The sequence below is a fragment of the Halichoerus grypus genome, chromosome 8 (assembly GCF_964656455.1).
Source record: "Halichoerus grypus chromosome 8, mHalGry1.hap1.1, whole genome shotgun sequence".
NCBI lineage: Eukaryota > Metazoa > Chordata > Mammalia > Carnivora > Phocidae > Halichoerus > Halichoerus grypus.
Genome location: NC_135719.1, coordinates 61,368,684 through 61,387,297, shown reverse-complemented (window position 1 = coordinate 61,387,297; position 18,614 = coordinate 61,368,684). Strand labels below are relative to the sequence as shown.

The window sequence follows — 18,614 nt, the reverse complement described above, 5'->3', positions numbered from 1 at the left end:
CTAAGAATAACCAGGGTCAAATATAAAACAGAATTAGTTTATTGGGGGAGGGGAGCAGATTTGGCCTGAGGAAAAAAGTTTCATAGGTTATAAGACAGTCGTCTTCAAATATCTGAACTGATCTCCCATGTAAGGAATATCAGACTAATTCTAAATGGAACCAGGGCTAAAAAGCAGAATTTAAGGAATATGAATTTAATTTCAGTGTAACAGTGAGGGTAATTCAAAGGCAACAAGAGCTGCATTGAGAGCTGAGGCTTCCCCCTCGGAGGCCGGAGGAGAGATTGGCAGGAATGTGGTAGAGGGGAATAAAGCATCACATGGCTGGTGTAGACTAGGGGACATATAGAGTATCTTCCAACTCTGTGATTTTAAGATGCTACGTCCTCTGTGCCAAACCTCTGGCTCCAGTCCAAGTAGTTTTCCCACCATTCCTGGAATGAGCCTTACTTATACGTGTACTTTCCCTTATCCACAATTTCAGGCCATTCTCTCACTCAGGCAAAGGTCTTTCTAAACCTTATTCACCCATCAAAAATAAACCTAAATACTGTCCTTACTAAAGATCTCTAGGCCTACCCTCCTCTGATCTCTCTCACCTCTGGATTATGGAATACTTCTGGTACCATCTGTTTGACAATTATTTACATACCACCCTCAGACACTGCTTCTGTCTTCAACTGTTATTTAACCTTTTATTAATAATTTCTCTCCTCAGTTAAATTAAAAGCTCCTTAAAGCCACACACCGAAACTTACACTCTGTATCCCCTACACTTTGAAGGACACACAGTAGATACTCAAAAATATCTCTGGTGTTCAATATTGGAAACATTTTTGTTAGAACAACTGTTTTATAAAAAGGTATGTTTTCATAGGTAAAGGTAAAATTCACTCTTCAAATCTGAAAAGTAACTAATATACATTGACTTCCAGTTTAGCTATAGAACTACCAGAATAAGATACTGCCACCCACTGATAACATATTCTAACCACAGGATTTTTTTTTTAATGGTCAGTGAAGCTCAGAAAAGCTCAAATTTTCAACCTAAACCAAGAGCTTGGTAAAGCTGCCTTAGAGCAAAGAAAGATTAACAGAACCAAACTAGAGAGTGAAAAATGTCAAGCAGAAATGAGGGTATTTTAGGGAAAAAGTCATATTTATTTCTTTAAATGTAAAAGGTATTGATGTGTGATATTGATTCATGTACCTTGAAACACAAATTAAGAAACAGTAAATTTGTCATATAGAGCCCAGAACATGTGCTCACTCCCTAAACACCAACTAAAAGTCCCAAAGTAAAAGGAGAATTCCTTATCAGATTAGATATTTTAATAAAGATTAGGAAATACTCACCGAAGATTCAGGATCAGATAATTCATCCAATAATTTCCTTGCATCCACCACAGCTTGATAGAGTCTCAAATTTTTGCCGTCAGAAGCAACAAAGCAAGCACTTGCAGAATTGCAGTATGTACCTGAAAGAGTAAAGGCTTTGCATTATAATATGTAGTTTATTTTAATTTTGGGCTGAAGTATGAGAAACCTATTCACACTTTTCTTTTTAGGTACAACCATGGTCCAGAATCATAATTAAACAGATAAAATTAATGGATATAAAATTATTAACAAAAGAATTCAATAGAAAATATGTTACGAGAGGGGAAAAAATTAAAAACAAACTTCTGAAAATTCTAAACGTATGTCTGATGTCTACATTCTCAATACTTACTAAAAATCCTAATAATGACAAATATAAACCATTTTGTGTATTAAAAAACAGTTTAAAAGCTTTTATTAATTTCAGAATTAAAATGAACACTTACCAAGACAATAGCTGGGAATAAGAGTCGGAAGCCAAGCAACATTAGAGAAGGCTGACGTATGTAAAGAGTTAATTCGAGCCAATTCAGATACTCCTCCAGTGTAGGACAGAGGTCCTATTGGGTCTACACGCCACAGAATAAGTTCACTATATATTGCATTCGGGTCATGAAATGTACGTGTTGCTGCATTTCTAAGAGGCTGTTTCGAGGAACCTTTTATATGTCTTACAGGATCCATCAATCTACTTACTTTATTGTCTGAGTCCCACTGACAGTCTAATTCAGGAGTCAACAGAGCATTGTGATGAGAGGATGTTAGTAACAATGGTAAAACTGAATGACATGCCAGGTCATTGAGGTGAAATCGATGACCACAGTATCTAAATTTGTGAGATACAGTCAGAACAGTCGTAAAGGCAGACTTATCTGCAAAAGTGACTGCCCACTGATTTAAAGAGCCATCTATGTGTTTGGAGACCATCATTACTGTAGGAGCTAAAATGTTCACGTTTGTAGTGTGTGATCTGGAGTACAGCTGTGATCCGTGAGGACTGCCTACAGCCACCATCTCTTGGTGGAACCGAGTGTGGGGAGAATCTTTCGTAGCACTGATGCAGGCATACATCATGATATTTTTACTAAGAGAGCTCGCATCACCAGATGGAAATGCAACAGGAATCCGAGAAGAAAAAGAAACCTGAAAAACACGGTATGAATTCAATGTAAGTAGTTTTCCTCCTCTCAAAAAGTCTTCCAAAAACACTTCCATTTTCAAAATGTCAAATCTCAGTTTCCCAGGAAAACTATCATTTTCAACCTCTTTTCGGTCTAATTCCTTTCCTCTATTTATGTAATATCGTATCTCTATTTGTGGCCTGAGAGCAGCCTGAATATCAAAGAAAAGTTTCAAGTGCCTTACTTGTACAGCTAAATGACCACACCACAAATATAAATAGAAATGAAGTTCAGAATGATAATAAATAAAGGTAGCTAGATTTACTTAATAAAACTGGGGGGGGCACTCTGAGTCACATTTTTAGGGTAGTTTCCTTAAGTTTATTCAAAATATTGTGAATTCCCAGGAAAAAAGCCAACACACATGTATTCAAATATTCAGTACCACATTTCAAAGCCAAATTCATTTTACTTTGAATTAACCAGATTTATAAAATTTGTGGTCATTGGTCCCCCTTTGGTAACAAGAATAAGTATTCTCTTCTCAGTTGCTTCTCAAAAACAAACTCTTATGAGTATTTCTGAAAACATGGTAAATCTGAATAGCATCTTTTCTTTTTTAAGAAATGTAATAATTGCTTCATCAGTAAAATATACCTGGACTTGTCTAAATATTCCAGGATTATATTCATCCAAATACTTTACATGCCATACTAGAAAGGTACCATCTACAGGGTGAATAGTAAAAAGCATGTCAGGATTCTTATTCCATTCGGTTAGCAGCATTTCAATCTTCCGATCAAGCAGGACTGTGGGCAGTGGCATTGGTATACTAGGTCGTGAAAAGGTTCTGGGACTTCCCTCTCTTTCTCCATCTTCATGTTCCGATGATCCTGTACCTGCCTCAGATTCTCTATCCAGGGATAACTCTGAATCAGAAAATAAATTTATCAGTACTGAACTATCAATAGAATACTATCTTAAGAAATTATAAATCCCTTTTCCAATTTATGGCCAGGGGGAGGGAGGGAAGGAGAAAAAACAAAGAAGAAAATCATTTTCTGGTCTGAACTGAAAATTACTATTATTTCTTAATTTTAAAGAAATCAGAATTTCATTCACGTTATCATTATCATTAGCAAAATTTGCTCCCCAAAAAAGGACATGGCTTCCAAAGTAATATATTACTCAAAGCAATATGTATAACAAAGCATACAGAGCTAGATGGTAGATGGTCCATAGCAGATAGTCAGTAAATGACTGGAAAAGTAAGAAGAAGAGCAGGAAGGAAGGATTATAAACTAAAAGTGGCATCACAAAAAGCTGCTGACTTGCCAAAAAGAAAAATCTGAACATGGAATACTAACCATGGTCTAGTTTCATATGCAAACCCCTCTCTTTTTCCTCCTGTGAATGTTCCTCATCTTCTCTATCTCCTTCGTCACTTTCATGATCTATCTGCTTCTCAGAAAGTTTTCGTAATTGCTGCATAAATATTTCAGTAGACGAAGTAAAATGAAACTCTTTGTTGTTTAACCAGTGAACCACAAAGCCCCCATTTCCATCATCAATGTTAAATACAGTGCCAACCAAGACATTTGGAATATCTGTGGGGAAAAAAGGTAAAATTTCAATATGAATTTTTCATGTTTTTATTTTTATTTTTTTTTAATTTTTCATGTCTTTAAAAGGATTACCAAGTGCTTTATAAAGACTAACTCTATACTTACACAGAAAAGGTCAACATAACTCTAGCAGGATTTGTACAAACTTTAATTGAATTTAATGGAAAAGTAAATATTAAGAATTAATGGCACAGACTTAAATTACTAATGGAATTAAATTACTAATTTAAAAAACCAAATATACCAAATGCATGAACCTGTATTAAATCCTGGTTTGGGGGTGGAGGAACAGAAAAATAAAACAGAAAAGCAGTTATAAAAGACATTTAAGGTAATTGGAGAAATGTAAGTTCAAATATGAACTGGATATTAGAGATTATGGAATCACTTCTAATTTTCTTAGGTATAATAATGATATTGTGATCATGTGAGAGAATTTCCTTATTCTTAGCAGATACTTTCTGATGTAAGTGTGATGTGCCATGACATATGTAACTTACTTCAAAAGATTAAGAAAGAATTTCACTCACACATGCCCACCCCCCCACACACACATACAGAGGTATATACAGAGAGAATAAAGCAACTGTGACAAAATGTTAGCAGTTGTTCAAAGTAAAAGACATGAGTGTTCACTGTAGTATTGTTCCAACCTTTCTAAATGTTTGAAACTAAAAAGCTGGGAGAAAATAATGCCAAAGAAGAACATGGGAAGACAAGCAAACTTCTAAGTGTATTAACAGGCTTCCTCCATTTGGGGTAACTGAAATTCACAATACAGATTAGTTCGTGTAAAATAGTAAAGCTAAAAAAATTAATCTCCTTAATCCCAATTTATATTACAAATAATCCATTCAACAGAAAGCAAAAATGAAAACAAAACAAAAAACCATTGTTCTCTGCAAAAAGATATGAAAGTCTAAAGATAAAATGCACAGGATATTCTGGTGGTGTTCTATTAATATATATCAGTGTTAAATAAAGTTCCAAGTTATTCTTTTTTTCTAATTCCTGGATGACAGTCTTGGTTTTTGAATAAAAATGAAACAAATCATATAAAATAGGATTTGTAAATTAGGAATACTATAAAACAATACATCCCCTATTCTTGCTAAAAATGTTTCACCTAAACCTTATCATGAACAGGGGCACCTGGGTGGCTCAGATGGTTAAGCATCTGCCTTCAGCTCAGGTCATGATCCCAGGGTCCTGAGATTGAGCCCCACATCTGGCTCCTGGCTGGGCGGGGAGCCTGCTTCTCCCTCTCCCTCTGCCTCTCCCCCTGTTCATGCTCTCTCTCTCTCTATCTCTGTGTCTCAAATGAATAAATTTAAAAAAATCTTAAAAAAAAAAAAACCTTATCATGAACAAATATTCAGAATGCAAGATGCTCTAAAAGATAACTGAGAGTTCTTTGAAACTGACTTTTTATTATGTTATGTTAATCACCATACATCATTAGTTTTTAATGTAGTGTTCCATGATTCATTGTTTGCATATAACACCCAGTGCTCCATTCAGTACGTGCCCTCTTTAATACCCATCACCAAGCTAACCCATCCTCCACCCCCCTCCCCTCTAGAACCCTCAGTTTGTTTCTCAGAGTCCACAGTCTCTCATGGTTCATCTCCCCCTCCAATTTCCCCCCCTTCATTTTTCCCTTCCTACTATCTTTTTTTTTTTTTTAACATATAATGTATTATTTGTTTCAGAGGTACAGGTCTGTGATTCAACAGTCAAAACTTCAATGAGATATCACCTCACACCAGTCAGAGTGGCTAAAATTAACAAGTCAGGAAACGACAGACGTTGGCAGGGATGCGGAGAAAGGGGAACCCTCCTACACTGTTGGTGGGAATGCAAGCTGGTGCAGCCACTCTGGAAAACAGTATGGAGGTTCCTCAAAAAGTTGAAAATAAAGCTACCCTACGACCCAGCAATTGCACTACTGGGTATTTACCCCAAAGATACAAATGTAGTGATCCGAAGGGGTACGTGCAGCACCCCGATGTTTATAGCAGCAATGTCCACAATAGCCAAACTATGGAAGGAGCCTAGATGTCCACTGACAGATGAATGGATAAAGAAGATGTGGTATATATATACACAATGGAGTATTATGCAGCCATCAAAAGGAATGAAATCTTGCCATTTGCAACAACATGGATGGAACTGGAAGGTATTATACTGAGCGAAATAAGTCAATCAGAGAAAGACATGTATCATATGATCTCACTGATATGAGGAATTCTTAATCTCAGGAAACAAACTGAGGGTTGCTGGAGTGGTGGGGGGGTGGGAGGGATGGGGTGGCTGGGTGATAGACATTGGGGAGGGTTTGTGCTATGGTGAGCGCTGTGAATTGTGTGAGATACTTTTTTTGACAACTGAGAGGAACTATTGTAGATTATGAGTTTAAAAGAAATGACAATCTAAAACAATGGATCCTGGATCACCACATCAAAAACTAATGATGTATTGTATGGTGACTAACATAACGTAATAAAATAAAAAAGAAATAAAAAATAAAAGAAATGATGATCAAATGCATAAAAGAAAGAATCTGTATTTTAATACCAACTATATATTAAATATAATCTTATCCATATTCCTTACATACAATAACAGTATTGTGGTAATGGAGGAAACCCCCTTTTTTATTAGAAAACACACTTAAAATATTTAGATAATGTCATAAAATATTTAGGAGATGAAAGATAATGCTGGTGACAACTTTACTTTCAAATGGCTCAGCCAAAAATAAGGTTAAGAGTAATCAAAGACATACATACATGGGCAGAAGGGGAGAATAAAAGCATGCAGGACAAGATATTAACAACTGGTGGTGAATTTGGGTAAAGGTAATATGGGTATTCGTTGATCTATGCTTTCAACTTTAATGTAGATTCAAAAAGTATCCTGAAAAAAAGTTGAAGAGGAGTCCTACAATACAAAATTATTTGCATTTAGCAATCAATTTGGTCAAACTATATGTTATATTTACATACAGTACCTATAAATACATGATGTTAAATATTTTTATGAAATGATTTTTAAAATAGTATGTAGTAAGTTAGTAAAAACGGATAAAATTGGTTAAAAGGTGAAGGTTATTTAATAAAGATGCTGAAAGACAAGGCTGAATGGCTACAAGAACATATCCAATACTTAGGACTCAAATATGTGACAGAATACCTATCTGCAGGGGACAATCCTATGATCCTATTCCATTTGATTAGCATAGTCTATACAGTTAAAAAGCCAACCTTTCTAATATGTTTTGAATTTACTGCATACTATCACTAATTACATTCTATTTGAAGTTCAACTAAAGCTCTAATTTACTTAGAACCTTGCTATATACTAGACAAACAGAGGTGCTCAGAAATACTTATTTGCAGTTGTTTCCTGAGAATCACATAGTCTCAATTTAAGAAATGGTACTTTATATTATATTCCTATTTGAATTAAAAAGTATTTTTAAAGGAAACATGGAATATTAATAAAAAATGAAAAACAGATTCTGTAAGTAGTCCCACTTTTCTATTTATTTATCTTATTTCAGAATATTTATAGGAACTAAAACTTTACTATCCTTTACCTGTAGCAGGATTGATGCTTGCTGCAATGTGGAAATGACACAGTGCATTTGCATGGTGGGAAATGTGTCTCTGAACTTCATGCGTTGCCATCTGGTCAGGCATTAATTCGGTGTGAGTTACAAGAACAGAAGACCTCCTCTGTCCTTTTCTTAAATTTTTCAAATGGTGTATTGTCTAAAATAGAAAAATAATTGCTAAATCCAACTCTGGAAAGTCTAATAAATGCTGATCCAAGTACTTTTGATTATTAAGGATTTTATAATTTTCCTCTCTGCAAAATCTGAACATTTTAAAGGGAACTTCCTTAACTTCAACTGAACAATTCTGACTATAGTCTCCACAGTTTCCGCAAATTTTATAGTTCAAGGCAGAAGTAGTTGCTCAAAAACACCTCATTATCTATAGAAACTTCTACTAAGATTAGGAGTCCAAAGTCTAGGTTTTTCAAGATAGCCCACTAATGAGATGAAATTTACTAGTCATAACAGTAAAAAAAAAATTCCTGAATCTTCCTACCAGGAAGAAGAGTATTCTCCCCAAAATTCTCACTTACAACTAAACAGTTACAGCTAAATACTATATGATCTCTATTATAAAGAAGACAAACAGAGTACAAAAATACAGAATAAGGAGAATCTACATAGGTGAGAGGAGCCATGAAAGTGCTGATGTAAGGGATTTGTTTAAATTGAGGTATGTCTATAGGATAAAAATTCTCCACTAGCATACCCAATGATCTGAACTATTTTAAAAAGATCTCACACCATAACCCCAACTCACAGGACTTCCTTATTCTGTCACTTAACCCACCCCCAATATCATACTTTACAATAACTTCCCATTCTATTCCTTTGTTCCTCACAGTCAGCTAAATAAAATGTGGCATCCTCTCAGTTCTTTCTGCATTAAGGTAATACATCTGGTCCTTCCTTTCAATTTCCACAGCCCTTACCCCTTTTCATATGGAAAACAGTATCAGGTCTTTGGCATGTCCTCTACCTCTGGTCTCCCTGCTACAGAGTTGCTTATTCCTTTGATAATAGGGTAAAGATGGATATATTAGAGACCTCCTGCACCACAATGCCTATAAAATTATTTTCATTCAATCTTTGACATCTATCATTATTTTAAATTATATTGGCAAAGCTGGTGTAATACTGGCTGATTATTTTCTCCTAGGAACAAAATGTATAAGTATATAAAGAATTATATAGACCTTACAGTTAGAAGTTTCAGACAAAAGGATGTCAAAAAGCTAGGCAGCTTATAAATCAATTAGGTTTTTTCCATTAAAAACAATTTTAACATTATTAATTAATAATTACTAAAAGATAGCAAAAATTTGTCAAATCACTGATTATATATGTTTACTTATAACTTTTGCTTTTATTTTATGTAGCAACTAGTAATTCAATTTAACACCTGAAAAGCAATATATTAGGTACCACGGAGGATACAAAGATGTCTCAGAGTACTTAGTCTCCAAAAGCTCATATGTAATTTGAAGATAAAATGTCACACAAGTATTTAAAAATGACTGTAAACATGTAGTAAATTAAGTACTTTGTCTCACTAAATTTCAACAAATACTAAAACAAGATATAACTTTAACTGTTCTGACCTCTGCTTCTAATTTCATTTATACTTTAAATTTTGGAGGGGGGGGAATGTATAAACAGTGCCCAATCACAGATAGTATCAGAGTAAGCCTACGTTATATAAAACTTTTAAGGAGGGGCACCTGGGTGGCTCAGGCGTTAGGCGTCTGCCTTTGGCTTGGGTCATGATCCCAGGGTTCTGGGATGGTGCCCCACATCGGGCTCCCTGCTCCACGGGAAGCCTGCTTCTCCCTCTCCCACTCCCCCTGCTTGTGTTCCCTCTTCCACTGTGTCTCTCTCTGTCAAATAAATAAATAAAATCTTTAAAACAAAAAGAAAACTTTTAAGGAGCACATCTTCAGCCTACCAAACCCAAAAAATATTTCTGCTTGCTGAAACAGCAAAACATTTTGGCTATGCATCCATAAGACTGTTAATGTAAAAGTATAATGTAAAAACATAATTAGTAATATAGAGAGATGTTTATAACACATTAAGTATAAAAAGCAAATTACAAAACATTACTGCATAGTATCTCAATCTTGTACATAAAGAAAAAATACACATACACACATAACTGGAAGAGTTGGATGATAAATTCCATATTTTTCTAATCTAATTTTAGAATAAGCACATATTCTTTGTGTAGTAAGAAGTCAAATGAAAAATTAAGAAAATTAGCAATCTAGGTTTGCTTTGGTAATTTTCAAAAATGTGTTTATCTCGTTTTATTCCTATAATGGACACAATAGTTTATAGTATAAATAATCTAATTTCATAGGAAGCACTTTTATTTAATATATATTGCATTTAAAAAATGGAAAAATTAGTTTGCCTTTGAAATATTAAACTATGGAAATTATAAAGCAATTATATAAAAGTTGACTTGTGTCTAGTATCTTAATATCTTTATTCTTAAGAATCAAAATAGTCATTTTTAATTAGAACACACAAGTAAGATTTAATCCTCATGAAACAAAAGCAAAACATTTTTAATTACAACTAGTTTCAGGGTCCTTTATGTGTTTTTCTAATCAAAACTGCTTATTCCTATAGGTTTTCATATTTGACATACAAAATGAAAAAATTAAAATTATACTACTTACCTAGACTACATGTCTGAGATCATAACTACTGTATTTGGCTTCTACATGGCATAAAATGAGCCGTCTTACAAGCATAAAACAAATTAGTGAGAATTACTTGCTATTAATTTCATCATTACATATACCAGGTGCACTATCTGCATCTTAGCTTATAAATTCCCACCAAACTCACATATCTTCAAAATGTATTTACCATTTTAAATAATATAGTACCTCAAGAGCATGCTGTATTCTGTCTTTGTGTCTTCCAGCCTGAGTGAGGTTGCTGGCAACACTAGAAGTGGTAGTCTCACAGATCTGCTCACCCAAAAGACAATCTTCTGGTAATACAGTTTCTGCCCAGAGTCGGCAGACGCCATCATGGCATGACGTTAATAACACATTACAGACAGAACCTCTAATGACAAAGAGAAGTAAACAAAAGTTACTATGAATGTCAGTGCCACTGATTAATTAAAGGCTATTAATATTTGGTTCTTCACGTATAAAAATAGCATTAGTGCACAACTAACAGTATGACCAAGAGTAGCTATTTTTCCAATAATGGTAAGACATTTATACAGGCTATTATTTCACACTCTCACCAAATCCCATTTATTACCTGCTCATACTTGCAAGGTGGCAGGCTGAATAAAGGGCTGCAATCAGTTACCATAAAATAGAAGCAACCTAGCTTTCCCTGACACTTTGATTCATTAAAATCATGCCTTGAACAGCTCAGTTAAATGACCGTATAGTATGCTTCCAACTGCTTAGAAATTACAGTGTATGGACAAAGAGAGGTCAATCAAAGAGCTTGAAATCATACACAGTATCACTGTGAACGTGAACATCATAAAAACTAGGAAATGATCTTGACAAAGGAGACAGAAACTTATACCGGATTATACACGTGCTGCTTGAAAACTAGGCTCTGCGGGAGTATTAGTATCTTCTAAACAAACTAAAGAGCAAAAGAAAACCTAATCATTGCAAAGTACAGAATGACCATAATAAAAGTTCATTAAATGTAATTAAACTGCATGGCTTATGGCTCTACTTGTGTCATCCTGTATCATCCTTCTTATAATCAAAAGATTATAAACAGGTAAACAAATGAGTGTCTTCAAAATAAAACTGCAAGGAGAATTTCAAACTGTAACTCAACTTCCATTAAGTTAAAATAAGCAAAAATGTTACAGCATCAAGCAGCTGAAGTGCATTAACTGCTCATTATAAAAGAACAAAAAATCATGCTCCCTTTAAAAAAAACACGTGGAATCCAACTTGGTCAAAGGTAAAGTATTTTGCAAATGTTTTCAGTAGATGCAAATAATTTAAGCAGAATAAACTCTTTATTCAGATTCCAAAAATGAATGAATTTCCCATTTACTGAGCACCTCTGTAACGTGTGCTGTATTTCCTATCAGGTGTAAACAGTTCACACATGAAATAACCTCTCAAAAATAGAGATTTCTAAGCAAGCTTTTTTATAACTATATATATGATCTAGGAATCATTTGTATGAGCTGTTCTGTAGTTTGTTTAATCTTCTAAATACTTTTAGGAGAAGCTGAACAATGAGGAAAAAACTTGTAACCATAAATTCTTTGAGAAAGTTCTGTTGATGGCCCTAAGAAAAACCTGGCCACTTTATTACTGTGTATGATATGCTTTCCCACCATGGGTATCAATGATAGTTTCTTCCTATGTTTTATTTTCCTTCAACGTATGCTTTCCTGTCACTTGCGAACACTTCCTTCCTGGAATCTTTTACTCCTGCTGCTACCACTAACAATATCAGCTAACACAGCCTAAGCCCACGCTACGTGTAAAGGCCTGCAGTAAATATTTACGTGCACTAGCATAGTGAGTCTCACTACAACTCTCCGAGACAGGTACTATTACCTAAGAGAGGAAAACTGAGGCATAGAGAGCTTAAGAAATTTAGGCAAAAGCTCAGAAAGCTAGTAACAACAACAGGGTTTGAATTCAGGCAGTTAACACCCAGAGCCCATGCTCTTCATTTCCACCAAGTCAACGGCACTACAAAGACCTTTGCTTTCATTATTTTTACAAATATATAAGTTAAACACACCAAAGTTACAGGCCACATTTGTCTCACCTGGGCATATACTTGCTAGTTTTACGCCATGAGAAACCTGCCACAGCTCGGGGATGTGCCAAATAAACAAAGGAAAATTGGGTAGACACCTGTCTCCTTTTCACTTCATGATGATCCTGAGGTATAATTGAGGATTTCCAGCCAGTCATAGGATACCATACTTTCAAAAGACAATCATCCTGCAAAAATATAGAGGTCAATATAAAATTAATCTGAACATACACAATTCAAAATGTAAGTGATTTAGAGAACCTTTAAAAATTAAGCTATCTGTAAAAACTAACATGTGAACTTTATATAGCACAAACTCGTGTAAAATATTTATTACCCTAAAGAATACTACTCTTGAAAAATAATTGGGCAGTTCTCTCATTATCAATCTCCTCTGCATAATGGTGTTTTTCAAATAGAGACTGAAGTCAAATTCCCTCATGTAAACATGTAGGGGTCACTGTAGAGAAGATTCTGAAACCAGATGCCCTTGGGTAAAATAAGAAAGATGCCATGTTATTAGTCACTGTTAACATTCTCTCCTTTTTTGAAGACATCTGTAAGGGTGAAGCCAATCCTTTTTAAATATGAACTGCTTCTTCGATTCTACGGCAGGAATCAGCAAACCTTCCCTCTGAAAGGCCAGACAGTATGGCAGGCTTTGGGGACCGCATAGTCTCTGACACAAATTCTGTTTTTTTTTTTCTTCTTACAACTTTAAGAATGTAAAAACCATAGTTTTCTGATCCCTACTCTAAATGAAGTGAAGGCACTTAGGTAGTTGTCAAGAATCACCTCTAAGCCCACTTAAATAAGATACTTACAAGTATAACAACCGGTGCTGACTTTATCATTTTACTTAGTTCCAAGAATTTTGTTAAAGGCCAAAATAGGGATGCCTGGGTAGCTCAGTCGGTTAAGCATCTGCCTTTGGCTCAGGTCATGATCCCAGGGTCCCGGGATCGAGCCCCACTTCAGGGTCCTTGCTCAGTGGGGAGTCTGCTTCTCCCCCTCCCTCTGCCCCATCCCCACTCATGTTCTCTCTCTCTGACAAATAAAATCTTTAAAAAAAAAAATAAAGGCCACAATAATTTTATCTTATTTAACAGAAAGCATCTACTTTATAGTGCTTTATCCTCAATATGAATAGAGTCTTGAGGGAAATAATAAAATGGTATCATTCATGCAAAAATCTCACTCTATGAAACAATGTATTCCTATACATGTATACATGTATACACTATGAAATAATGTATTCCTGGAAAGTGCGTGTAGGTCCAAATACTATCATCTAGACTAGACAAACGTTTCTGTTTTTTATACCATCTTAGTACTTATTTTAAATTTATACTGCATAATGTATGTTTCCACTAAGGTCTCATTTATTTGGATATTTGAACAATACAGCAATTTTCTTTAAGTGCTTAGTGTGACACAACCACTTAACAATATACTAGTTGCTTTCCTCCAAGTACCTTCTTCAACTTAGCATCATTTTCACCCAACGAAATTTACTGCACAACCTACAGCAGTGGTTTCAGGCCACATACCATAAAACCATAGAGGCACCTCAGAGCCCCCTCAGCATTCATAAAGAAAAGGCAGAGTGCCTCCATGAACAGGTGGCATTCTAGTCCCATTCTTCCATCCCACCAGCAACCCCTCACTCAAATGGAGCAGTCCCATTTTCATCTGTTACTGCCTAAAACTAAAACCACATAAAAGTTAATTAGAAATCATTACCATAAGATAGCTAGAAAATTTCCAAATTAGAAAAAAAGAAGTAAAACTGTCTTTATTCACAAAATCCTAAGGAATCTACAAAAAAAAAAAAAAAAAAAGACTTACACCTGATATCAAGATCATTAAGGCTAAAGATCAAAACCCAAACAGCAATTCTCTTTCTACATGTTAGAATTGGAAATGCAATTTGTTTAGATGCCTTTTACATTAGGAAGACAACAAATTAGCTATAAAACATGTACGCTAAAAACTACAAAACACTGCTAAGAGAAAGAAAACCTAAATAAAAAGAGAAACATACCATCTTCGGGGATCTGAAATACAAATGTTACTGATCCAATTCTTCCCAAACTGATCTATAAAGATTTAATGTGAACACAGCCAAAATCATAGCAAGCTTTTTGGTAGAAACTGACTGCCTTATTCTAAAATTTGTATGACATCAAAGAAACTATACCACCAAAAATATATATTTTAAAGATTTTATTTATTTATTTATTTGAGAGAGAGAGCATGAGTGAACGGAAGGAGGAGCAGAAGGAGAGGGACAAGCAGACTCCATGCTGGGCAGGGAGCCCAACAGGGGCCTCGATCCCATGACTCTGAGATCATGACCTGAGCCAAAAAATCAAGAGTCGGACACTCAACTGACTGAGCCACCCAGACACCCCCACCAAAAATATTTTTAAAGAAAAAACAAAGTTAGAGGATTCACACCACCTGATTTGAAAACTTACTAAAAAGCTATGGAAGGTAGGAAAGATGGTGTCCTGAGCTCACCTCCTCTGACAGACATACCAAAGCAACAACTACGTGCACGGCAACTCTAAAAACAACTTGAAGACTAGCAGAACAGATCCTCCACGGCTAATTGTAGAGAAGGTCACAATGAAAAGTGTAGGAAGGGCAGAGACTTGACTGGAAAGAAATGACTTTGAAGAAATAATAGCTGAAAACCTCCCTGACCTGGGAAAAGAAAAGAGATATCCAGACCCAGGGAACAAAGAAAGTTCCAAACAAGATGAATCCAAGGAGGTCCACACAAAGATACATAACAATTAAAATGGCAAAAATTAAACATAAAGAGAGAATCATAAAAGCAGCAAACAGTTGCATACAAGAAAAACCCCATAAGGTTATCAGCTGATTATTTAGCATTAATTCTGCAAGCCAGAAGAAAGTGGCATGATATATTCAGAGTGCTGAAAGGAAAAAAACCTACAACCAAGAATACTCTACCAAGCAAAGTTTTTCAGAATTAAAGGAGAGAGTAAAAGTTTCCCAGACAAATAAAAGTTAAAAAAGAGTTCATCACCACTGAACCAGCCTCACAAGAAATACTGAGGGAACTTTTTAAGTGGAAAGAAAAGGCTATAATTAGAAGAAAATTAGAGTGATGCCTGGGTGGCTCAGTCAGTTAAGCATCTGACTCTTGGTTTCAGCTCAGGTCATGATCTCAGGGTAGTGAGATCAAGTCCCATGTCAGGCTCTATGCTGGGCGTGGAGCCTGCCTGGGATTCTCTCTCTCCCTCTCCCACTGCCCCCTCCCATATGCTCTCTCTCAAAAAAACTAAAAACAAAAACCATAACAAGACAAAAAAGAGCACTACATAGTAATAAAGGTTTCAGTCCAACAAGAGGATATAACAATTGTAAATATCTATGCACCCAATATAGGGGCACTAAATATATAAGGCAAATATTAACAGACATAAATGGAGGAATTGACTGTAATACAATAATAGTAGAGGACTTAAATACCCCACCTGCGTTAATGGAAAGGTCATCCAGAAAGAAAATCAATAAGGAAACAGTGGCTTTGAACAACACATTAGACCAGATGGACTTAACAGGTATATACAGAACATTCCACCCAAAAACAGCAAAATACACATTCTTTTCAAGTACACATGGAATATTCTCTAGGATAGATCATGTTAGGCCACAAAGCAAGTTTTTAAATAAATCTGAGAAGACTGAAATCATATCAAGCATCTTTTCTGACCACAACAGTATGAACTAGAAATCAATTACAAACAAAAACAAAAAACCTGTGGGGGGCAACACATGAAGGCAAAACAACAGGCTACTGAACAACCAACTGGTAAATGAAAAATCAAAGAGGAAATAAAAAAAAAATTCATGGAGACAAATGAAAATGAAATACAACGGTCCAAAATCTGCAGGATGCAACAAAAGTAGTTCTAAGTGGGAAGTCTGAGAGATACAAGTGTACCTCAAGAAACAAACAATCAAAATCTCTTAACCTTACAACTAAAGAAACTAGAAAAAGAAGAACAAAGCTCAAAATGAGTAGAAGAAAGGAAATAATAAAGATCAGAGCATAAACAAATGAAATAGAGACTAAAAAAGAATGGAAAAGATCAACTGAGATTAAGATCTGGTTCTTTGAAAAGATAAACTTATTAAGCCTTTAGCCAGACTAATCAAGAAAAAAAGACAAAGGGCATAAAATCAGAAATGAAAGAGAAATTACAACCAATACCACAGTAATACAAAAAAAAAAATTACAGTTTACCACAAAGAAAACTATATGCCAACAAATCAAACAACCTAGAAGAAAATAGATAAATTCCTAGAAACATCAACCTCCTAAGACTGAATCATGAAGAAATGAAAAATCTGAACAGACCAATTACTAGTAATGAAGTTGAACTGGTAATCAAAACACTCCCAATACACAAAAGTCCAGTGCCAGACGGCTTCACAGGTGAATTCTACCAAACATTTAATACTTCTCAAAGTATTCCAAAAAATAGGAGAGGGAGAAATCCTTCCAAATTCATTCTATGAGGCCAGCATTATCCTGACACCAAAACCAGACAAAGACACACACACAGAGAGAAAATTACAAAAATAAAATAAAATAAAGTTATACAACTCTGGGGGGAAAAATTACAGAGCAATAACCCTAATGAATATAGATGCAAAAATCCTCAACAAAATCTTAGCAAACCAATTTAAAAACAAATTAAAAGGATCATTCACCAAAATCAAGTAGGATTTACTCTAAGGATATAAGGATGGTTCAATTTATGCAAATTAATCAACATGATACATTACATTAACAAAATGAAGGATAAAATTCCTAAGATCATCTCAACAGATGGAGAGAAAGCATCTGACAAATATCCATTCCTAATAAAAACTCTAAACAAAATGGTATAGAAGGAACATACCTCAACATTATAAAAGCCATATACGACAAACCTACAGTTAACATCATACTCAATGGTAAAAAGCTAAAAGCTTTCCCCGAAGATCAGAAACAAAACAAAAATGCCCATTCTCACCATTATTACTCAGCATAGTACTGGAAGTCCTAACCTTGGCAATCAGACAAGAAAAAGAAAGAAAAGGCATTTTGAAGTAAAATGTTACTATTTGCAGATGATATACTACATATAAAAAACCCTAAAGACTCCACCAAAAAACTATGAGAATAAATGAATCAGTGAAGTTGGAGAATACAAAATCAATATACAGGAATCTGTTGCATTCCTATACACTAATAACAAAATAGCAGAAAGAGAAACTAAGAAAATAATTCCATTTACAAATGCATCAAAAAGAATAAAATACCTATGAATAAATTAACCAAAAATGTGAAAGACGTACACACTGAAAATTATAAGACCCTGATGAAAGAAATCAAAGAAGATACAAACAAATGGAAAGATACACCATGTTCATGAATTGGAAGAATACTGTTAAAATGTCTACACTACTCAAAGCAATCTAGAGTCAATGCAATCCTTATCAAAATACCAACAGCATTTTTCACTGAATTAGAACAAAAAAAATCCTAAAATTTATATGGAACCACAAAAGACTCTGAATAGCCAAAGCAATCTTGAGAAAGTCTATACATCTGTCAAGACTCACTGAACTTAAAATATACATTTTATATAAAATATATCAAGTGTATTAATATATTTATTAATATAGTATATTAAGTATATTTATATAAAATCTACTCATATAGTTAGTATGCTATATTAATATAGTTAATTGTACATTAATATATTTTATATAATTATATAAAATATAATTAACTATATGATTATGTATTATATATACTTAATATATAGTTATTATATAATTAATATATTAATATAGTTAATATGCTAATTTAATATACTGTATTGAATATATTTATATAAAATATATTAGGAGTATATTAAGATATATGCTTTAAATATACATTTTATTTTAATTATATTTCAATAAAGTTAATTGTAAAAAGGAAACAAGAGGACAAGATTTATGTACAAGGATGTTCATTTTTAATAGCAATAGAAAAATGAGAACCACTTAATGTTC

The 18,614-nt window shown here is 34.4% G+C and overlaps 1 protein-coding gene across 7 annotated transcripts in view; it reads right to left on the bottom strand.

The window, feature by feature from the left end:
- The window catches only part of DMXL2 (Dmx like 2), a 147,321-nt gene that overhangs the window by 70,639 nt on the left and 58,068 nt on the right, over positions 1 to 18,614 (bottom strand). For all 7 annotated transcript variants that reach the window (XM_036116616.2, XM_036116615.2, XM_036116619.2 and 4 more), the window contains exons 7-13: positions 12,537 to 12,715; positions 10,646 to 10,829; positions 7,728 to 7,902; positions 3,869 to 4,108; positions 3,159 to 3,430; positions 1,827 to 2,523; positions 1,357 to 1,478 (exon numbers count right to left, since the gene is read on the bottom strand). In XM_036116616.2, the coding sequence (XP_035972509.1) occupies positions 1,357 to 1,478; positions 1,827 to 2,523; positions 3,159 to 3,430; positions 3,869 to 4,108; positions 7,728 to 7,902; positions 10,646 to 10,829; positions 12,537 to 12,715 (1,869 nt within the window). The remainder of the gene's footprint in view (positions 1 to 1,356; positions 1,479 to 1,826; positions 2,524 to 3,158; positions 3,431 to 3,868; positions 4,109 to 7,727; positions 7,903 to 10,645; positions 10,830 to 12,536; positions 12,716 to 18,614) is intronic.